Source organism: Myripristis murdjan, chromosome 8, assembly GCF_902150065.1.
Source record: "Myripristis murdjan chromosome 8, fMyrMur1.1, whole genome shotgun sequence".
Taxonomy (NCBI): Eukaryota; Metazoa; Chordata; class Actinopteri; order Holocentriformes; family Holocentridae; genus Myripristis; species Myripristis murdjan.
This window is the reverse complement of record NC_043987.1, coordinates 34867037-34891018: the sequence shown is the minus strand read 5'-3', so window position 1 is coordinate 34891018 and position 23982 is coordinate 34867037. Positions and strand designations below refer to the sequence as shown.

Here is a 23982-nt window from a genome sequence, read left to right as displayed (position 1 = left end):
ACCAGCCGGTTAGCCATTCACAAAACATGCTCATGCTAGGAGCAGCTCCTGACTTGGTTTGGTTTGTGAATTTACACATACAAATAACTAAATAGTAGCAGGGAAATAAGAGGGAGAATCAGCTTAAAAACCCTCAAGTTGCTTGAAAAGTTGCAGGCAGCATATCACTGGAGATATTTAGACACACATATTTGTATGTGTCATACCAATAATTTTAAACAATAAGAGAAACAAACAAAATATATAGGGTTTAGTTTAGTCTTGCAAATGAACTGAAATGTCCCTGTCTGTCTGTCTGTCTGCAGACTTTGCGTTCAGCTGGTAAGACCTATGTGATCTTCTTCATGATCATCACCTTCCTGGGTTCCTTCTACCTGTTGAACCTCATCCTGGCGGTGGTGGTCATGGCGTACACCGAGCTGAACGAGGGCATCGCAGCTGAGGCCAAGCGGAAAGAGGACGAGTACAACCAGATCCTGAAGGCACTGAAGAAGAGAGAGAAAGAGGTGAGACAGACTTCTTATTAGGATTCACTGCGTAGGACTCACTAGAATTGGCTAGGACTTCCCAAGACTGACTAGGACTGCCTAGGACTCACTAGAATTGGCAAGGACTGCCCAGGACTCATTAGGACTGCCTAGGACTCTCTTGGAGTGCCCAAGACTGACTAGGACTGCCTAAGACTCACTAGGACTGCCTGAGACTCTCTTGGACTGCCCAAGACTGACTAGGACTGCCTAGGACTCACTAGGACTACGTAGACTCACTAGGACTGCCTAGGACTCTCTTGGACAGCCCAAGACTGAGTAGGACTCACTAGGACTGCCTAGGACTCTCTTGGACTGCCTAGGACTCTCTTGAACAGCCCAAGACTGACTAGGACTGCTTAACACTCACTAGGACTGCCTGGGACTCTCTTGGACTGCCCAAGACTGACTAGGACTGCTTAAGACTCACTAGGTCTGCCTAGGACTCTCTTGGACTGCCCAAGACTGACTGGGACTGCCTAGGACTCACTACGATTGCCTAGGAATGACTAGGACCGCCTAGGACTACGTAGGACTGACAAGGACTGACCTTGACACTGTTTAGGACTGACAAGGACTGCCTAGGACTCAGAAGAACTGCCTAGGACTAGCAACGCCTAGAACTAACCAGAATTTCCTAGGATTTACTAGGAGTGCCCTAGACTCACTAGGATACCGTCGCATTGACTAGGATTGACTAGGACTTACTGGGACTGCTTAGGACTGCCTGGGACTAAAAAAGTAAAGATGCTGTTCCCCACCCATGGTGCATTCCACCTCCCCTCTCCCCAGCAGAAAGTCAGCAGAGCTAACACCGCTGGTCCAGAATCTGGAATAAAGAACGCAAAGAGAATTGGCGTTAATATAGTTTTGTATTTTTCATTCGTATTTATTTTTGTTTTGTTCTTAAATTTTTGTTTTCAGTTCAGTTTAGTCTCAGTTGAGTCTCCAGAATGGGTTCTCTGGTCCCGGTTGAGTTGTTCTTGTGTGAAAATGTTGAGTTGGAGTCGAGTTGTTCTTGCTGTCAGTGTCAGTGGGAGTTAGTTGTTTTATTCTAATCTGGCTGCTGTTTGTCAGATTAGCTCTTCACTTTATGAAGGCAGAGACTCCCAATCACTGCGATGGACTGGCGACCTGTTCAGGGTGTTTCACTGCCTTCGCCCTATGAGCGCTGGGATAGGCTCCAGCACCCCCCCGCGACCCTAGTGAGGATAAGCGGTTTAGAAGATGAATGAATGAATGAATGAATGAGACTCCCAATCATGTCCACGTCCCAGTCTCAATAAACACCAGCACCAGCGCCTGACAAATTTGACCAAATTTACTTTAGTTGGTTTTGTAAGTTTTTTGTAAGTCTATTTTTTATTTTTCTATTTCCGTTAACTAAAATGTTTTTTCAACTCCAGTTTTAGATTTTCTGTTTAGTTTTAATTAACTATAATAACCTTGTCGGCAGCTACACTCCGAGTCAGACAACACCCCACAAGACCCCCTTGGAAGAAAAAGCAAAAAAAAATGAAGTGGGCGTGGCCTGTGAAGTGGGCGTGGCCCAATCAGTGTGTGAGATTAATATGATGTTTCTTAGCCTGCAACAAAGCTTACATCTGAAGCTTGTGTGTTATGCTAATCCATTGGGAAGTTCTGTGATTGGACATATAGGCCACGCCCAGTGCCACGCCCCCTTCTGGCCAAGGGGCATGAAAAGTTTGGCACTAAAGCAAATCAAATATGAATTGCAAGCAGATTAAAGGTGTGTGTGTGTGTGTGTGTGTGTGTGTTTGTGTTTTCATCATGCAGGCAGCCTGTGGGCACAGTGCATCAGCTGAAGTCAAGACCCATGAGCAAGGACACACTGTTGTGGATGGTAGACACACACACACACACACACACACACACATAAACACTACATGCTTTTTTTTTTTCCAGCTCAATTTTTTTTGGTCCCTGTGATGCAGAATATGTGCAGAAGTGATGGTTCATTTATTTGTTGCAAGTGCATCATTTTGCAGTCTCGCAAGTATTGCACGTACAATTGTCGGCACAAGGTAAAGTTCTTACTTGCTTTTGTACCAATAATACCAGCTGCTCCTCCTTTCATATTGATGGAGGCCCTCCTCCAGTATCACTGGACGGCTGGATCCAAAATGACAGCGTTGTGTCAGAAAGTCAACATTGTTAAACTCTTGGTGGTCAGAAAAAAATATTCAGTGCAGAAAAAACACTCAGAAGAGTGTACATACACAACGCCGGGGGGGTAGCTGTCGTTTCAGAAGTGAGCGGGATGAAATGTTGAAGAGTCATGGCATGTTCAGACCAAACGTGAAGCGAGTTTTTAATGTGGCGTGATTACATACAAGGTCAATGCAAAGATGTGAATAGACGCATATTTGTGCGTGTCCGCGCTTTGTGTTTGGCCTGAACATGCCATAAGACATTTTTTCTATAACAAAACCTTAAATCAACAGGTTTGTGCCACTTCCATTTTGTGCTTATAATTATTTGCCTGCACATGCTCCAGCAGCTTGGACAGACGCAACACATATAGACTGACGCTCAGAAACACTGTTTTCATTGAAGAATAAATGTACTTACCTGGTCTAACATTTCTGTCTCTGTCACGTAGAATCAGGCAGAGCACCAGCTTTCTCCTCCATGTTGGTGCCATCTGACTAATGGATCCTTTGTGTCTGCAGCAGAGAAGGAGAAAGACCGGAGGACCTGCCCGTCATGTTGCTATGACTTCGCCGGCGGCGTCCTGAAGTGGAACTGCTGTGGTTGTTGGCGCCGGGTCAAACAGCGGCTGCACGCCTTCGTCATGGATCCGTTCTTTGACCTTGGAATCACCATCTGTATGATCGTCAACACCATCTTCCTGGCCATGGAGCATTACCCCATGACGGCTGCATTTGATGAAATGCTGAATATTGGAAACCTGGTCAGGAAAAACCCTCAACTTTCAACCTTCATTCAGTGACTCTGACTAGCCAGTGACCACATTAAACACATTTCTGTTAAAATACTTAAAAGCAGGGAAAAAATACGCCTCCTAAGGGAAATCAGATGTGCATCTGTGTAAATTAAGTTAAAAATTCAAATACTGATACCTCAGTGGCCTTTTACCCTGCACTGAGCCCTTCACTCTGCATGATATTCATGGTCTGCTCTCAAACCAGCCAAATGATCGTAATATCTCATGAGAGGAAAGACAGAACTAAGTTTGCCCATCTCCTATGTGAGATATTAAGTTGGATGTACAAGATATTATCTCGATTTTAAAAATAGCACGCACACGCACACATACACAAACACACAAATGTGATTCCAAGTTAACAATGTTTATTGAAACAGTGAATTTAAAGATCAAATCAGCGATGTTGGTTTGATGTCACAGTTCTTGTGAACTGCATCTGATCGCTGCCTGAGCCATTTAAGCATTTACCTTAATACTTTAAAAACAGATTTAATATTTAACTCTACAGGGCAGAATATCTTCAAATGGGGGTCTGCTGCTTACTGAAAGTCAACTTGGGGGTCCACAGCTGGAAAACGTCAGAGTCTTTGCTCTTTATAACACCTTGCCGTTGTAAAATCAGCCACTTGTGACGTGACAAGCCGAGTCACAGCTCAAGTCCAGCTTTTCTGTGTGACGTTTTAAAAGTTGTTTTGTCTCATCCTGAATCTTTTGTGTAGACAGTGCAGGAGGAAGAGAAATGTCAGTCCACCTTCAGATTTAGGCCCTTAACCCTCTAAATCTTCTTTTTTCTCCACCAGGTCTTTACAGGAATCCTCGTGGCTGAGATGCTCCTCAAGCTGCTGGCCATGGACCCGTACTACTACTTCCAGGTCAGACTCCACCCACCTGCTGTCACTTTATCACCCCTCTCCAAACAGCTGACAGCTAATTTAATTGGGACAACTGGGTAAACATGTATTATTAGGGGCCAGGCAGCCTAAGCTGCCAGGACCCTCTTGTATTCCTGCGTGTTCTCCTTTTTCTTCTTCATTCTTTCTTCCGAGGAAGTCCTACTTCCCATGCATGAAAACTCACCAAACTTTACACAAAGGTCCACTCCCATGCCAGATTTCCTCAGCTGCAAACACAAGCCAATAGTCCTGATGGTGGCGCTATAGCAAGCCTCTAAATTTCAAAACTTTGAAAATTTATAATAAATCAACTATATGTGCTACAGCTTTGCAACTTTCATAAAAATGTAGCCCCAATACTGAAGAAACTTTTGTGCACTTTACACTTAAACATCAGTTTTTCACTTATGGAGCAATCAGTCATTGTTAAAAACAAATTACCAACATCTTCATACTGTCTAGATGCAATATGTGTATTTTCAGATTTTTGTCTTAATGACTGATTGACCATTCCTGCGCAGCAGCTGTAATTATGTGTAAATTTGAAGGTAACAGGAGGGTTAAATTTCAATATGAGTTTAGTAGAATATAAAGAAGCCATAAATTGAATTTCAGCAACATGTAAAGCCAGATGCGCCCGCTAGCACTGTGATTGCATATGAAATTTTATTGGCCTGTAGCTCATTCAGTAAAACAGCTCTCCACCAACCAGAACCCTAACCTTAACCCTGTGGGCGTGTCCAAGGACGCCCTCAGCCAACCAGAACCCTGAACCCTGAACCCTGGGTGTGTCTTTGGCCCAGAGTTACTTTTTGCTGCTTTACTGCCACTTCCGTCTGATTTATTTCCAGATTCTCTCTGTTTATGACTGCAGCTCTGATTCCTGACAGGTAAGGTATGCATTAGTGGTGTTTCCAGTGTAACACACCTGTTTTGCTGTTGCTGTGGTTGCAGGTGGGGTGGAACATCTTTGACAGCATCGTAGTCTTCACAGCCGTTCTTGAGCTGGTACTGGCTGATGTGTCTGGCTTGTCTCTGCTGCGCTCCTTCCGCCTGGTTAGTTTGACACTAAAAACACACACACAAAAAAAAAACAATTACTGAAGACCTTTGCAGCAGACAGTTTTTTGTTCTGCACCACCACAACTACTCGTAGTCAGTCCTTCCTATAGGGAAAAACATGCTGCCAAAAAATGAAACAAAAAACAAACAAACAAACAAAAAAAAAAAAATACTGAACTGATTTGATTGGAAAATTGATATGATTCAATCCAATTCAAATTAAAGGTGTGTTATTTTGTCAAGGAAGAATACAGAATGTTAAAATTACAGAATATTAATTCAGCAAAATCAAAGCCAATATTTTTTGTGAATGTTCTTGTCCTTACAAAGAACGTGGTTTACATGTTAACTTTGTGGTCCACCTGCCAGTTATCTCTCGATAATTATATTTATATTTACTAGAGGTGACCAGCCTGTCTACTGGACTAAAAGCATCTACCCGGCACTGCTAGTGTTTATCTGCGTTTAGCGGCTAGTGGGTGATTTGCCACCATGAATACAGTGTTTGTAAACTCACAGGGGCTTCTTAAGTTTTGTTGTCATTGATACAATATCAATGACTGCATTTGCGTGGACTTGAATATCCTGGTTATGAGGTTCCTCTCAGTTTTGATCATATTCAGGATGGGCCTTTACATGAGACACAGAGAAACCAGAGGCCTGTACCATAAAGCTGGATTTCGGCTTAGCGAGCTAACTTCAGGCTTAACCCTGGCTTTTCTGTACCATAAAGGTGGCTTACTTTTTATCGGGCTACGTTGCCGTGGTAACATACGCTGAACACCTAACCTGCTCCGGAGCAGGTTAAGTTCAGGATAAGAGGTAGAAAAGCCCCACCTACTGACCAATCAGCTCTCTTGGAAAATGGCCTGCCCATTTTCCCTTTCTTCTTCTTTTATAAAATTAAAATTAATACATTTTTCAATTCTTCTTGTATTTTTTTTTTTACTTATGACTCTGCACTGTCCAACCAAAAACTGATCTTGTAGACTGATGTAATGATTTTTTAAAAAATGTTTTTGAAAATAAATGAGGGCAATTTAATTCAGAGGGTTAAATAAAAGTCTGATAAAATACAGGCCAGCCTCTGGGCTCCTTTAGGTTTCCATTAGTTTGCTCATATTTAGTATTTAGGCTGGCTGCCCTGAAAAGTCCACATGAGAGTTGGTGCCAAATGCTTTACAGTCTTTAAGTGACAGTGAAATAATATTTTAACCAGCAGAATAAACACGAGGCGTCAGAGGCTTTATAAAATGAAATATCAAAACCAGTTGAATCAAAGTGACAATTCTGCTGAAACTCAAACTGAGGGCAGCGGCCCAGCGAGGGTCGCCCCTCACTGTGAGAGAGGGCCAGTTCCTCTGCAGGAGTGTACGGCTGAGTGGGAGACACATTCATTTACTGAACACACAAATGTTACAGTAGTCACATCTACTCGTGCCGTCATGGAGGGGAAGTCAGATTATTATCCCACTAATTTACGCATTGACACAGGCGGCGATTTTTTTTTCCCAGCATTCCTTGCGGCTTTTGGCAGCTGCAACTGAGTTGCTTTTTGCCTGGATGATTGATTTATATTCCTCGTATTTATTAATGATTTTTGTCTGCTCCTCCGTCGTAAAGTATGTGGCTCGGGTGTATTTTTCCTTGTCTGTGATTGGTCGCATGCAGCAAACTCCGCCCTTTTTATGTGAGCGCGCACAGATCTAGATTGGAAAAGCCTGGGTTGAATTAGCGAGTTGATAGTCAGCTTTATGGTACCGAAAATCCGGAGTGCGGATGTCTGGTTAAGTGAAGCCAGATAACTAAGAGAAAGCCCGGCTATGTTAATCCAGCTTTATGGTACAGGCCTCTGGTTATTCATATCCCGTCCACATGGTTTAAGCAGAACAGAAATACTCCCAGTTACGGATGCATGCGGTCTGTGAGGTTTACAACACACACCTTTAATCTGATGTTCCTCTGTAACTTTTAACCTGTTGAGACCACTTTGGCATAATCTGGTTTCTCAAAACCGGGAAAGGGCTTATTATTATTATTATCATTATTATTATTACTGTTGTTGTTGTTGTTATTTTACATATGCTTAGTTTCTTGTTTCTGTATTAATTGTTGTAATATTTTGTAGAAGTAATGCACATATTGAGACTTAGATAGATAGATAGATTTACTTTATTGATCCCAAACTGGGACATTCTTAATGCACATACTTTTGATACAACTTGTATATAATGCACATACATTTTTTTTTAATTTATAAGACACACATTTTAATATTTCTTATCTCTTTTTATATTTCTTAAAAATAAATTATATTTTTGAGAATTTGAGCAACTGTAACTGACCCGGTTCCCCCTCAGGGATCTGATTCTGATTCTGATTCTGAAGCATCCATGTAAACACAGTCCCTGAATGTCACCGCAGGATGACTCTGCTAATACAAGTACAAGCCACTGACACACCAGGCACCTGTCTGTCTGTCTGCCTGTCTGCCTTTCTGTCTGTCTGTCTGCTCTCCAGTTGCGAGTGTTTAAGCTGGTGAAGAGCTGGCTGCCCCACAGCAGACCATGGAAGATCATAAAGAACTCGTTGGGCGCTCTGGCCAATCTGCTGCTGGTCCTGTTCATCGTCCTCATCATCTTCGCCGAGGTCGGCCGGCAGCTGTTTGGGAGGAGCTACCAAGACTGTGTTTGTAAAATCTCCTATGACTGTGAGCTTCCTCGCTGGCACATGAACGACCTCTACCACGCCTTCCTGATCATGTTCAGGGCGCTGTGTGGAGAATGGATAGAAACCATGTGGGACTGCATGGAGGTCGCAGGTCAGGCCCAGTGTCTGATCTTCTACATGGTGGTCGTGTTCATCTGCAAGCTGTTGGTGAGTCTACTGTCTGTTCAGTAATCAACCTGCCTGTGTGGAAACCAACATGGAAAGGCCTCAAACCTTCATGTTAAGGTATGATAAGAATAACTGTTGTAATAACTATTTGCACAGCACTTTTCGTAGTGCCAAAAAGAAAGAAAACAGATTTTTAAAAACCAGTGCCAGTCAAGGAGGGAAATAGATTAAGCTGCAAACAACACATAATATGCATAAAACACGTTAGCATGGCCTTACAACACATAAAATGCATAAAATAAATAAATAGGAACAAGAGTGGAAAGGGAAAAAAAACTTTAGTTTGGAACTTACACTAGACTTAATATGTTTATCAAATTTTAAGGCAGAATTTAAAATGATATGCATGTCACTTGGGTACGTTTGTTTAATTACAGAGGTCCAAAAATAAAGGTTAGACTGCAAATGGAGTCTGAGGGGCCACAGATGAGGAATTCCGTTTTACTCTCATTTAGCTGGAGGAAGATTTAAGTGTTCCAACTTTAAGGCAGTCATGTAAAAGTCAAAAAAAGACAGTTTAGTCGACTTCAACGTATAGCTGAGTATCATCGGCATATCTGCTCTAGTTAATGTGTTTTCTAAAAACAGGGATGCAAACAGCGCGCCGAAAAGCGCAACTCGCTTTTTTCGTGGCCATTTGGGTGACTTGTGTGAATCGTGCAGATCCGATGATTTTTTTTTTTTAAGGGTGGGGGGTGGGGGTCAACTTATCGATCACAGAATTGCGGCCGGAATCGCGGAATTAGCAAAATAAAACAATCTATTTTTAACGCGGAATTTGACATAATAACAACTGCACCGGCACAGCACTAGCCAAAAAGCAAAGAAACTTTCCAGCTACAGCAGCGCACTGACATAGATTGTCTAACAAAGTGAAGAGTTCCTACTCTGCGCTATTTTCACTGGCTAACAGCTGCACACTGGCTTAGCTTGTCTATTCAGAGAAGAGGTATCACTTCGGCTTATTTTTCATATTCAATCTGTGTTATCACATGCATACTACTGCTCATTCATTGGTAGTTGAATTGTTAGGTCTGTTTGATAAGCAATTTACATTTTTAAAACAAATAATAATTTAACATATTGTTAAAAAAGTAAGTAAAAAAAATAAAAATGTCTGGAGTCACGCTTACTGGTAAACATCCACTCCTTCAAGATAATTTATTATGTTCTACAACTCATAAATATACACTAACACTACATACTGACTTTGAGTAACATATCTCTAACATACCCCCTCTAACATATCAGTCTGAGAGCATAGCAGAGCAATGCAAATGTAACAAAACTGGTGTACTTTTTCATGAATATTTAAAAATTATAGGATTATGTTTGTTTGTGGTTTAAAATAAGTTTTGTCACCTGTCCCTGTTCTCTTGTGCTGTTGCTTGGCTCGTTCCGTTCAGCTTCTGTATGTTAGCTGTCTCATTCAGACAGCATTCCCCTTCTTATTTGCCCTATTAAATGAACTGAGCACATTCAAACATGATAAAGTTCAGTCCATGAACAATCTCATGTTCACTGAACAGGAGGCTGATTGAAAACAGAGAGACTGAGTTCAGACCCAGCCGTCTTGAAAAGACATGACAGACTGCTTCCTACCACTCACACAAACTTGGAAATTATGCAGGCAAAATCTGTTTTTGTGAATTATATAGTTTTTTGTACACATTTGTTTGAAAAAAAAGAAAAAATTGACAGCTAAAGATGCGCATCTTCCTTCGGGTGTGCTTGTTGTCAACTCCCAAGTTCCCCAGTATGCTGTGGGGCTACTGAGTTCTTTCCAAATGGGAAAACACTAACCTTTAATGTCCATTTTAACCACAATGACAGACAGACAGTTGGACAGACCTCCTGTTCTAACCACGAGCTCCTGTTGTGGGAACTAAAAAATCTTTCTCTAATGGACAGGGAAAAAAAACACCAGCTAGAGAAACAGCTCTCAGTAGAGCACATACCTCTGCCAAAACTGTGCAATTATCAAAATACACCAGTTCCATATGTTGGATATGCACCAAAAGTTAGTGTGAAAACGTGTGCCTGCTCCTCGCCATGTGACAAACCTCTCCACAACATTTCATGATGTTGCATGAATCCATCTGAAAGTTACATGCATTATTATGTGAAGCCACGCCCACTGACACACCCCACTTTGGCCAATCAGTGTGAAAAATTGATTGGTTCCTCCTTGGTCCATGATGAACCTTTACAGCAAGTTTCATGCAAATCCATTCATAACCTTTTAGGATGTCCTGCAAACAAACAAACACATAGAATGGGGAGAAAGCATAACGCCCGTCCAGCTCCATTGGTGGAGGTGATAACAACAACAACGATCCTCCTCCTCCTCGTCTTCCTCCTCCTGATAGCGATGTCTGCACGGCAGGTGGTGAATCTGTTCCTGGCCTTGGTGCTGAGCGCGTTCAGAAACACCCCGGCGGCTACGGAGGAAAAGAGCAACATGCAGATCGCCATGAGCAGGATATGGACTCTGCTGGGGAAGAGCCACGCCGAGCCGGAACACGCTGGTAGGAACACACACCTGCCCAACACACACCTGTCCAACACACACCTGTCCAACCTGAGAGACCTGAGCTACAGCAAAGATCAAACCTATAGACCAGATTCACACAGCGGCCATTTTACTCTGACGTCACGCTCAGGGTTAGGGTTAGGATCTCATCATTTTGTACTGCTGTGTTCCCGGTTTTGTCTTTTATAAACGTTGGGAATCTGACGAAACGTCTTTGTTTCACCACTTCCTGATTGATGAGCAACTGAGAAAAAAATGGATAGTGGAAATCCAGAGGGACATTGGGCCATAGTTCTAGATAAACAACATATTTGATCACCTGTTTACTACCGTTACACAACAGCAAATGTTAGCATTCAGCCACTTCCCAGCTAACATTACCATTTGATGTGTGACATTATACAATCGGTAAGATGTAAATTATTAGGAAATATAACCGTCTTACATCTTAAACACACTGCTAAAGCTTGGGTTAACCAGAACATTTCTGAGTTCAGGTGAAAACATATCAGATTTCTTTAATGCAGGTGAAATGCGTCTGAATGCAGCCTAGTGGGGGGCAAAATGGTCTTTCCCAAAAGTGGGATGAATACATCCTCATCCTGCCCCCCGGCCCTGCCCTGCTCAGGACTGTAATCTGACTGAGTTTATTTGTGCATAATGTGGCTGCAGATTGGGTTGAATTTCAGGCAGTGGGGTGTGGACTGTGACCAGGTCTCAGTGTTTTCCGTGTGATTTGATCTGTTTCCTTTGTGGTGATGTCAACAGGAGTGGACAAGAAGGCTGAGGACAGGAAGGAGTACCTGGCTCTGACCTCTGTGGCCTCAGACCAGCCCTCGTCCGACGCCCTCGCCGCTGTCAGGGTGCCCCTCGCCACTGATGACGACAGTGATGACTTGATGGAGAAAGACACCAAAGAGGATTTCCATGTAAAACCAAATGTTCTGTTCTGCTCTAGCTAGAATCTTATCATTAAAAAAGTTCATAAAGTCATTACTACTGAGAGTTGTTGGAATACAAGGATCAGTAGAGTTATGACTCTTTGTAAGTGTAGCTAAGGTGCTAAAAAGAAACCTGGGATTATTTTTGTTTTCCTCTATCAGAGATGAGTAGTAGGCCGTTTTAGTGACGCGGAGGGTCTTTCTGTAAGTTTTTAGACTATCTTGCTAGGATAAGTGAGATTCTTCCATTTTGGAAGAGCGCCATAACCTTTCAAGTCTCTGTGAGGTTCGTTTCAGCTCACGAGTATGTGAGTTATACCATGGAGCTGACCTCTTGTTTTATAGTCTTCTTTTTAAGAGGAGCGACGAAGCGAGCGAAGTGTCGTTCAAAGTGATGCTGCAACACTATGAAAGAGATTGTCAATTTGCGAGGGACTAAACACTAAAGGAAGCATAAGAGTCATTAGTTAAATTTAGACTTGGTAATAAACTCAGAGCTGATGGGAGTTCCTCCTTAAAATTAGCAACAGCAGTATCAGATAAGCATCCAGTAGAAACGTTTTTTTCAAGCGGACGGTAATCCTGAAGAAGGAATTCAAAGGTAATCAGATAATGGTCAGATAAGAGAGGATTCTGTGGAAACACTGTCAAATGTTCAATGTCAATTCCTTAAGTAAGGACAAGGTCGAGAGTGTGGTTATCTTTATGGGTAGGTTCATTCACTCTCTGAGAGAATCCAATTGAGTCCAATAATGAAATGAACGCCGTGTTAAGAGTTTTCCGTGTCGGTATGGATGTTAAAATCTCCAACTATAATCACTTTATCAGCACTGAGAACTAAATCTGATAAGAAATCTGGGAATTCCAACAGAAATTCAGAATACGCTGAACTTGAAGTCTATGGGAGTCATTAGCCTGGCTATGTCAAAATGAAAAAATCAACCAGTAGCTCTGAAGCTATCTGATTTACACAGTAGATCATGTGGATTTGAAATACACATCTTGGGATTTAAATAAAAAAAAAAAAAAAAAAAAAAAAAAGAGGTTGTTTAAGGAGAAGCCAGATGGTGGCGCTGTAACCTCTGAACACATTTCTCCTTCCATCTGTGGCAGTGATCCTCACACCGCTGGAGGTGGAGGAAGATCAACCACTAATTAACTTCTCCTCAAACCACTCTGCTTTGGGTTTTTTTTAAGTGAAAAATAATGACCCCTGCAGAGGAGTTAATTTGGCCTGACATATAATCTGTATTTTACAATAATTTTATTAATACTCACTCATTTATTACACTAATTTTTTTTATCGCTTCTTTCTATTCTTTTTAGTATTGATTGTATTTTACTCTGTTATCCTTTAGCTTTTAGCCCCAGTGTTTTCCTCATGGGGGCCCCCCACACCGGGAGCTGTGTCTGGCCTGCCTGCAGGGGGTGCCGTCCTGGGGCCTGTCCTGGCCTGGATGGTTGGGGGCCCTGTTCCATGGCCTTATGGCCATGGTATGGGCTCTTGTCTGTCTGGGTCGGGGTGGTCTCTGCGGTGGCGCCCCCTGTAGTCGTGGGCTGGGACGCCTCTCGGTGTGGATGGCTCCCAAAGAATGAATGGTGTTTCCTCATCTGGTCCCTCAGTGCTCAGCCATATTTTATTCTATCTTTGGGTTGGGTTGGGGTGGGCTGGGGTGTGGTGGGGTGTATGCCTGGGGTGTATGCATGTGTGAATTATGTTGTACTTGTGTGTGTGTGCGTGGGTGAGTGCGTACGAGGGGGTGGGGGATTAGGGTTTTATGTATTTTAATGTAAAGCACTTTGCGTTGCATTCGTTTTATGTATGAAAGGTGCTATATAAATAAAGTTTGATTTGATTTGATTTGATTTGATAATTTAATCTGTGTGTTTTACAGGAGCAGCCTTCAGTGTGCAGCACGATGCAGAAGACTCCTGTGGCAGCAGAGAAAAAGGAGGAAGAAGATCTCAAAGGCAGCCAACCCAAAGACTGCTGTGATGCTGGTAGGAAGCAAACAGAGACCACAGTATGATGTGTAATGGACTGTCCCGGTTCCTCTGCATGTCCAGAGGTTCCTCTCCTTCACGTTCCTCTGCTCTCCTCCCAGAGCGAGCAGTGGGGTTTCAGAGCTGCCACATCACTCCTCCTCCCTTTCCTCCAGCCGCTGGTTTCCATTCATTCCACTACGATATGAACATGAACTTTCAGAGCCTTCACACTTCACAGCAGCACTGTTGGCTTTTCAGGACTTTTTCAAACTGAAACGCTCCCTCCTCCTCCTCCTCCTCCTCCTCTGCTGGGGAAAATAGTGCCCAAGCGGGGAAATGTTTTGCTTTCCACAGCCAATTATCAGCTGTGTGGTTTCTGAATGTTGAGGAATTTGTTTCACCGCAGAAAAAGAACATTATAAGGCAGCTGTTTCAACCAGAAAATCACATTTTGATTCTACGTTGTGAAATCTTTGGTTTGATAAATGGTTTGTTGACACGGAAAGTGTGGGGGAGTTGTAGTAAATGGACCAAACATTCAAAATCACTGCAGTGGTCCTTCAGTGCTGACTTTGAAAAATGTAAACTTTTTAGTGCCCGGTAATGGTTTGGGTATGGCCTGGATGATTAAAGAAAAATAAATAAATTATAAATGCAGATTAATTGACTAATGATCTACTTAATGATGAAAATCAGTGTTAGTTGGAAACAATCTGCCAGTGGGATTAGATAATCCCACTTGTTTCCAACACTAATCAGCATGTTTCTAGAGTTTTGTGGGTGTCGTGTTGTGGCAGAAGGCAGGGCCGTCCCCTCAGCCCTCTGCTGTTCACACTGCAGACTGAACCAGCACAGCTCAACACACTGACCCAAAAAAAATCACAATTTTGAACTAGTTATTTAGCTACTGATTTGTTTTTAATAACATTTTATTTAGGTTAGTAATGATTAAATAAATAAATTTCCTAAATGCAGCAGCACTGTTGTGTTTTCAGAACTATGAAATTGGGACTGAAGAGGTGAAAAATAAACGCTTGCTCCTCCGCTCCGTCGGCCATGGGGTTGTTTTCAAAAAAACAACAAGATGAACTGGAAGTGGCTGCATCACATCAACAATATTAGTGCAACTAACCTGTTTGCTGAAGAAAATATGTTTTTTCACAGTTAGATCTAGGGATGTCCCGATCACGTTTTTTTGCCCCCAAGTCCAAGTCCGAGTCATTTGATTTTGAGTATCTGCCGATACCGAGTCTCGATCCGATACTTCTATAAAACCAGGAAATTATATGTTAATAATGACTGAACAAAAATGACAAGAGGATGCATCAGAAAATTATTTCACCTGAGGGTTGACAGAGTACTTTTTACTGTAACAATATGTTAAATTATTATTTGCTTTAACAATGTAAATTACTTATCAAACAGACCTAACGATTCAGCTACCAATGAATGTGCAGTCGTATGCATGTGATAACATAGATTGAAAAATAAGCCGAAGTGATACCTCTTGTCTGAATAGACAAGCTAAGCCAGTGTGCTGCTGTTAGCCAGTGAAAATAGAGCGGAGTGGCAACTCTTCGCTTTGTTACACAATCTATGTCAGTGCGCTGCTGTAGCCTGGAAAGTTTCTCTGCCTTTTGGACTCGGTTTCCGTTTTATTTGGCTAATTCCGCGATTCCGTCCGTGATAGTAGCAGCATATCACCAGAGCCCGTCTACTGTATTAGAGTTTCTCTGATATCATGCGCCTCAGCTTCAAAACAAACTGCTGCGTGCTGCCGTGTTCCGCGCATGCGCTGTTCAGTGGCGCCTGTCACAGAGACAGACCCAACCTGTAAACGTTGGTAGTTAATGAATACTATTTTATTCTAATTTATTTTTAATCACTAATAGCCCATATATTGAAAATGTGATTAAAAATAATAACTATAAATATACATATGTACATATAATATTTATCCGATACCTGATCGGGACATAACGTCCGAGTCCCGATCGAGTCTGCAGTCATGTGATTGGAAATCGGGGCCGATCACATGATCGGATCGGGACAACCCTAGTTAGATCATCAAATATGGCACAGTTTTTACAACTGCAGTGGGACTTCCTGATTGTGTGAGCAGAGTACTGGTTACGAGCCGCTGTGCCTGCAGGTGGCAGCAGTGAGCTCACGCTGCAGACGCAACAAAATCTGGTGAATCTAGTTTCCATCGGGCATTTCTCACGTCACAAAATCCACAAACTGACAACGCACAACAAACACAATCTGACGTCAAACTGAGGATAATGAGAAGGTCAGCAGGCAAGTCCAAACAAAAAATTAAAATGCAATACTGATGAGCGGAGATAATATTTAGAGGTTTAATAAGTGAGTGGAGGGGGTTTTTAACCTCTGTGTGTGTGTGTGTGTGTGTGTGTGTGTGTGTGTGTGTGTCTTTCAGGCTGTTACAGATGCTGTCCTTGGCTCGATGTCGACATGTCCCGGGGCCCAGGGAAAGTCTGGCTTCACCTCAGGAAAACCTGCTTCTCCATCGTGGAGCACACATCCTTTGAGGCGTTCATGACGGTGGTGATTCTGCTCAGCTGTGGCATTCTGGTAAACACGCCGAGTTAACCCTTAATAACCCCCCGAGTCCACTCACCTGCAGCCCATCACCTGAGTCTAACCCTTACCCTAACGGACACCCTCCCCCGGGACACCTGGTGTTTGTATGAAGTCCTGTCCCTGAGCTGCCTTTACTGTTTTGTACTTGTTGTATTTTATTTATACACTATTATAACATGTCACCTGTGTTTTATTTATGTGTGTGTGTGTGTGTGTGTGTGTCTCCACTGTGTCCTCAGACTCCTGGGAACCAGTTCCACACTAAACAGTTATAATGTGCAGTAATAGTGGCTGTAATGTGTAACAGTGATAATGTGTTTTAACAAGGACCTCTGTAGTGCTGGCTGTATGGTGACTGTGACGGTGTTTTGAACAGGCGTTTGAAGACATCTACCTGGAGCAGCGTCCCGCCCTGAGGGCCATCCTGGAGTACGCCGAGCTGGTCTTCACCTACATCTTCGTCACGGAGATGCTGCTCAAGTGGGTGGCCTACGGCCTCAGGGCCTACTTCACCAACGCCTGGTGCTGGCTGGACTTCCTCATCGTCAATGTCAGTACTCATACATGTTTGTATTAAACATACAAAACAAGAATTTTGCAAATAAAAAAAAAAAAAACATGTTTAGTTTCAAAGAGACAGATATGTCTCTAAATCAGCTGCACTGTTGGAACAGATCGTAAGCATTTTACAGCGTTAAAAATCCATATTAAAATTCAAGCATTTTCAAGGAATATGGTATTTCCAAGGTTTGGTAGGTGCTCAGATTTTGATTAGAGTGCTTGAAACTGTTTGAAATTGTAATTGCATTACCGTCTTTAGCTTTCTGCATCCCTCTGTTTCCTTTTTTTTGTGTTTTTACATCTCTTCTTTTCTTGTTTTCTCTGTATTTAACCTTCTTTTTCTGTTGCTCCTCGGCTTTCTGTTGTCATTTTGCTTTCTGAGTATTATTACAGTATAAAACATCAGTATTAACATATTGTATAAATTGTTCTCCAGGTTTCCGTGATGCATCTGACTGCGAGTGCCCTGGGATTCTCGGGGATCTCGCCCCTCAGGTCCCTGAGGGCCCTCAGGTCTCTGAAGACTTTGTGTCGCTGTGAAGGCATGAAGGTGAAGAATCACGAGTTACTTTCACAGTAAACGGCGGCTCGGTGACACATTTTGACACCTGAAACTTTGCCGTGTTTTGGATTCATCTTCCTGCTGTGGAGTGCTCTCGCTCAACATATTTTTGGTCGTTTATAGCACCACAGCATCTGATTTAATGAGATGAAGAGTTGAAATAATCAGTCTGAGTCACTGTAAACAGACGGCCAGTCACAGTAGTCGACTGGAAAGCCCTGTCTCACCTGTATTAGAGCTGGGAATCTTTGGCCACCTCACAATTTGACTCGATTACAATTATGAGGGCAATGATGCGATTACAAAGCGATTATCGATGCATCAAGATGCATATTTTTGTGATTGTCATTGAATCATTTTTTGCATCATTTTTCAGACAATTTTTTTTTTTTTTTTTTTTTTTGCGACAACTAAGACAAGGTGTATTTGTTAGTCGTGTTGCCAAAATATTTCATAGTTGTGTGACATAACTTATACACTGTTCGGCTCTTATCCAGGTCTTTTGTTCCTTCCTCTTCATAAAATCCAAAGTGTTTCCAAACACTCACTTTTAATGCAGAGGGAGCCGGTTTGATGTTTCTTCACGTGATTGTTGTCTGTGTGCGGCTGGACGCTGCTCATATAGATAGATAGATAGATAGATAGATAGATAGATATGTACTTTATTGATCCCGAGGGAAATTCTGTGGACTCTGTTGCCTGCATACATACATCCACACAATGACACAGAGAACAAACATACCATAGTGTGCTACATAGAATAATAATAATATAATAAAGTGGCATGTCCAGAAAAAATAAATAGCTGGCCTATAAAATGTGGCGATCGGCGCCTCGATAACCTGTACTCCCCACGTCACACAACCACACCCTCCACCCGAATTTATCAATGAAACACCGGCCGGCCTCTCCGACATCACACAACTACACCGTCCAATCCGATGAATGAAACAAGCCGACCTCGGTGTATGAAAAGGGGCTGTCTCATTGAGAAGAGCGGTGTGTGTTTGAGTACGGGCGCATGTAGTAGGCCTACCTCTGGTCCGTGTCCTCCAAAGTCCGGTTTAGCCTAGCTTGCTCTGTTGTTCATCCGGATCCTGGCTTGGACGTTCTCCATGGGGATGTAAGGCTCGACTCTACCAGGGAGCTCCGCAGCGACTCAAGCGTCGGATCCACAAACGGTAAAGTGCCGGCTCAAGAGTCAGAGACCCAGCACACGTCTCACCCGGTGGGCCCTTCGTCTGCAGGAATTTACTTTCACTGTGGACTACAGGAGAGGAAAGTACAACATTGTACCGGATGCCTTATCCCGAGCCCCACATGACGGTACCGCCACCAGCCACTGTCTACCACCTGCCTATGCCACCCTGCTATCAGTCCAAGTGGAGGGGGGGAAGGACCTGCCCATCACGGATGAACAAATATGGAAGGCTCAACAGGAGGATGCGGACTGCCAGCGGCTGTATCAGGCTGTAATGGAGGAAGGAGAGGTCAAGTTGTCAGATTCAGCTAAATACACCATCCTGGAAGACAAAGTTCACAGAGTTTTACAACTGCCCCATAAGACCACCTATCAAGTTCTCATTCCTGAGAGTCTCCGATTACAACTACTACAGATGACCCATGAGGATCCCCTGGCTGGACACCTTGGCCGGTATAAAACATACAAGAGGCTCCAAGCTCTGGTCTATTGGCCTCGGATGAGTTTGGATGTCAGTAAGCATGTGAAAAACTGTCAAATATGTCAGCGCCACAAACCAGAGAGCCGCCTAGCCGCTGGGAAGTTGCAGCAGACTGTTGTAAGCCATCCATGGGAGATGCTGGGCGTGGACTTCATGGGTCCCTTCCCTAGGAGTTCCAAAGGAAATGTCTATCTGTTGGTTTTTGTGGATTACTACACCAGATGGGTTGAATTATTTCCCCTGCGCAAAGCCACAGCCGAGACCGCAACCCGAGTACTCACCCAGGAAATCCTCACCAGATGGGGGGTCCCCACCTACATCTTGTCTGACCAGGGAAGCCAGTTCGTCTCCTGTCTCTTCAAATCCACCTGTGACCAATGGAGCGTGAAACAGAAATTAACCTCGGCATACCATCCACAAACAAACATGACAGAGCGAGTAAATCGGACACTGAAACAAATGATTGCCTCCTATGTGGGAGAGAACCATAAGCACTGGGACAAACACCTACCAGAATTCCGTTTTGCTCTCAATTCAGCGGTGCATGAAGTCACCGGAGTCACCCCTGCGGAGCTGAACCTCGGTCGGGCCCTCCGAGGACCAGCAGATGTTCTGCTTCAGCCAAGGCATGTTACACCTGATTCACCCAATTACAAACAACTAGCTAAACTTCAGGATCTGACAACATTTGCCCAGAACAATCTTACCAAAGCCAGAATCAGACAAAAACGGAATTATGATAAGTCTCACCGTGAACAGCAATTTCAGGAGGGAGATAGAGTATGGCTCCGGTCCCATCCACTTTCCAAAGCAGAGAAATCCTTCGCTGCAAAGTTGGCTCCCAAGTGGCTTGGGCCCTACCGCATTGCTGCCCAGGTGGGACCTGTTAACTTTGATGTGGTGTTGGAGGACAGTGGAGAAAACAGGAAGGTAGTGCATGTTTCTCGCTTAAAGTCCTGTTATCCCACAGCGCAAGACCTGGATAAGCTGGAAAAACAAGAAGTCCTGGCTATCTTCAAGGAGGAGAGTGATGATGAGGAATTTCTAGGCTTTCCCTCTAGTTCCCCTATCACCTTTGCTCCACGCCGGGCAATTGATTATACTGACAGAGATGAGGAGAATGAAACACCTGCTGCTAGTTGCAGCTTCTCTCCAAGGGGGGGGGAGTGTGGCGATCGGCGCCTCGATAACCTGTACTCCCCACGTCACACAACCACACCCTCCACCCGAATTTATCAATGAAACACCGGCCGGCCTCTCCGACGTCACACAACTACACCGTCCAATCCAATGAATGAAACAAGCCGACCTCGGTGTATGAAAAGGGGCTGTCTCATTGAGAAGAGCGGTGTGTGTTTGAGTACGGGCGCATGTAGTAGGCCTACCTCTGGTCCGTGTCCTCCAAAGTCCGGTTTAGCCTAGCTTGCTCCGTTGTTCATCCGGATCCTGGCTTGGACGTTCTCCATGGGGATGTAAGGCTCGACTCTACCAGGGAGCTCCGCAGCGACTCAAGCGTCGGATCCACAAACGGTAAAGTGCCGGCTCTAGCAACTGTTTGCCGACCGCTGCTAGCTCCTCCCGTGGTCTGCTCCAAACTGTCGTAGGCAAATAGACTCCTACGGTTTACGGCTCTTCCGAGCGGAATTCGCGACATTCACCAGACTGTGTTTCCAGACTGAGACTGTGACAAATATTGGAGGATTGGTGTGAACTGTGTTTGAACTTGTGTCCACGGGGAAATATTGAACTAGGGGTTTTGAGGGGAGCACTGTGAAATATACGAGGGTAAATTGGAGAATACTGTGTGTGTGTTTTTCTTATATATTTTGTTTTGTGTGTTGATGGTTTGGGTGGGACTTAACTAACAGTCCCTTGTAGGGGTTTAGGTGGAACTGGTGGTTAATATATTGGTTTACTATAATTAAGACTTTTGTCAGACTGAGACGCTGACTGGCACCCCGCAGAAACAAATCACCCTGCCGGTAAACCGCTACAAAAATAAAATAAAAACACAGCATGAACACAAGTCAAAATAGTCGGTCAGACCAGAGTCACGAGAGTCAACAGCCAGTGCAGTCATCAGACCTGCCATCTCCATCACCTCTCCACCCTCCTCACCACCGCCCTCCCTCCCCTCCCAAGTGCTTCATTGTACCTCCTGATGGCACGGGGCACAAAGGAGGACCTGAATCTCTCGGTGGAGGAGCTCAGTGACAGCAATCTGCCACTGAAGGAGCTCCTCTGCTGGGAGAAGGCTGTGTGCAGGGGGTGGCTGGTGTTCTCCAGGATTGCTCTGAGCCTGGACATGGTCCTCTGCTCCAGTACTGTCTCCACAGAGTCCAGGCTCCGTCCGACCACAGAACCAGCTCTGCGGATAATTCTGTCCAGTCTCTTCTTGTCCTTTTTCCTTTAGTTCCGTGTTTTTTATTCATTTTATAAGCATCGATTATTGACATTAATGCATCGATGCCGGCTCGCCCCACATCCGCCCATCTCTAACCTGTATGGAAGCCAGCAGTGTTGTTTCCTGTGAACTGTCGGGATTCAAATGTCATCTGTAGGCTTGGCAGATGGGACTAAGCTCGGTTGCCAAAAATTGCATGTTGGGCAATTTGAATAATTAGCATAATGAGCTAATTACTCAGCAAAAACTGGAAATGGCTGTAATTGAGCTTCTAGATGACTTGGAAAGGTGATCTAGGAGTCTTAATCCATGTTTGTGACATCAGGAAACCCATCCATTTTTTTTCCCACAAAACAACAAGTTTGCACTTGAGAAGAAGGGTGATGAGCAAATTATGACATGGAAATTAGCAAGAAATTATAAAAACGGAACTAAAAATCACCAGGAAATCGTAAAAATACGGTGTGTGTGTGTGTGTGTGTGTGTGTGTGTTGCAGGTGGTGGCCGGAGCCCTGGTTGGAGCGATCCCGTCCCTGTCGCAGGTTCTGCTGGTGTGTTTGACGATCTGGTTGATCTTCGGCATCATGGGAGTGAATCTGTTTGCCGGGAAGTTCTTCTACTGTTTCAACGAGACGTCGGAGGAATACTTCCTCCCTGAAGTCGTCAGCAACAAGACCGAGTGTGTGATGCTGGTGGGGATGGACTACCACGAGGTCCGCTGGAAGAACGTCAGGATCAACTTCGACCACATAGGGATGGCCTACCTGGCCCTGCTGCAAGTCGTTAGTCTCCCCCCCCCCCACCCACCCACCCACCCACCCACCCACACACACACACACACACACACACACACACAAACACACACACACATTATGGTGTTATGGTAATATGGCAATTCTGACAAAAGCTCAAAGGATATCAAAAGGCAGAGGGCTGGTATTCATTCTTATGTAATCAAAACACATTGAACGTGACTTCCGTCATGAGTAACCAAAGTGAATTTGATGCATTTGGTTTGAGTGTTTCATATGAAATCTCATTAGTCCCTGTTTGTCTGGGGTTTTGGTGCCCTGGGCATGAAGGGGTTAATCTGTGAAACTGCTCAGAGGGCAACAGCGGGCCCCCTCTTGGATTCTGAAGAGGTACCGCTAAGCCACAAGAATCAGCAGGGAAAAAAACCCTACGTGTCTGCTTGAGCAGCAGAGCAGACCGAGGCTCAGCTTCACCTTATTATCACTGACGACTAGGGTTGGGTATCGGTTGGGTTTTATCCGATCCCGGTGCCTACTCAGTATTTTCTTAAATGGTTCTGGTGCTTAAACGGTTCTCGAACCGGTACTTAAAAAAACAAAAACGCACACACTTTGTCAAAAAACAATACCCTTTTATTTCCAGAGCCAAACTGAACACAATATTAACTTAAATATTTAAACAATATAAATACAAGTAACATATGGTAATAATAAACTCGTGCCATTTGTGCACAACCACAGGGGAGGGGGGGTTACAGTCAGGCTGCACGGCCCGGTCGGGAATGTTTCGCGGCCCGGTACCGGTCCGCGGACCAGTGGTTGGGGACCACTGACCTAGATTATCAAACACGGTGCATTGTTCGCCTTTTAAATAAACTCCATGTGTCTCCAGATGTTTCATTAAATTCGACGTGTTACCCCCCTTGCATGACGTTGCTTTAAGGCGTCTGTTGCATGGCGCAGTCTGCAGCCTCCTTAGACGTGACATGCAGCCAAACCTTGGAGCGTTTTGCCTTCGGCACCTTTATTGATCCTCTCACGATCACTATCAATTCTGATCAACAAGTGTGCTGAGTAGCAGCGCTGACGTCACGTTCAACAACGGCAAGTTGATGCCGGAACACCAGGGGGCGGCACCGAAATGAGGCACCGAAATTTTCGCTCTTATTCAGTGTCGTTACTACCGTTTATGTCAGAACGGCATTTCGGTACCCAACCCTACTGACGACTCAACGATATTTTTCACTGAAATGACGGAGTTAATCTGAGCTGAGTTGGTCCTCGTCGTGCCCGCCATGGCCTTGACTGTGACAGCATCACCGGCTGGCCCGCCCACCTGGTTCAAACAGAGATCCAAACATATTCAAATATCTATTTAAAAAAATGAAATAAAATAAAATAACTGGACAGTGCAGGACAGTCTCAGCTGACAACTTTGTGAAAAAAAACTTCTACGCTTCTTTCTTCTCCTCTTCTACCTCTGAAGGCTCCACCTGTGCTGCCCCCTGCTGGCCGTGTCTCAGGCCTGCAGCTGATCCCCTCAGCAGATTCTACTCTGACATGGGATTCAGGAACAAGGAGATCCTGCTGATCTGAGCCCAGAATC

The 23982-nt window shown here is 44.0% G+C and overlaps 1 protein-coding gene across 1 annotated transcript in view; it reads left to right on the top strand.

The window, feature by feature from the left end:
• LOC115363489 (sodium channel protein type 4 subunit alpha B-like) overlaps window positions 1-23982 on the top strand; it is a 57828-nt gene that overhangs the window by 22805 nt on the left and 11041 nt on the right. Inside the window, exons 11-23 of the mRNA XM_030057740.1 lie at window positions 306-506; window positions 2325-2391; window positions 3221-3462; window positions 4299-4370; window positions 5346-5447; window positions 7974-8330; window positions 10738-10879; window positions 11653-11813; window positions 13721-13826; window positions 16252-16406; window positions 16792-16965; window positions 17413-17526; window positions 22122-22406. Coding sequence (XP_029913600.1) covers window positions 306-506; window positions 2325-2391; window positions 3221-3462; window positions 4299-4370; window positions 5346-5447; window positions 7974-8330; window positions 10738-10879; window positions 11653-11813; window positions 13721-13826; window positions 16252-16406; window positions 16792-16965; window positions 17413-17526; window positions 22122-22406 — 2178 coding nt within the window. The remainder of the gene's footprint in view (window positions 1-305; window positions 507-2324; window positions 2392-3220; window positions 3463-4298; window positions 4371-5345; window positions 5448-7973; window positions 8331-10737; window positions 10880-11652; window positions 11814-13720; window positions 13827-16251; window positions 16407-16791; window positions 16966-17412; window positions 17527-22121; window positions 22407-23982) is intronic.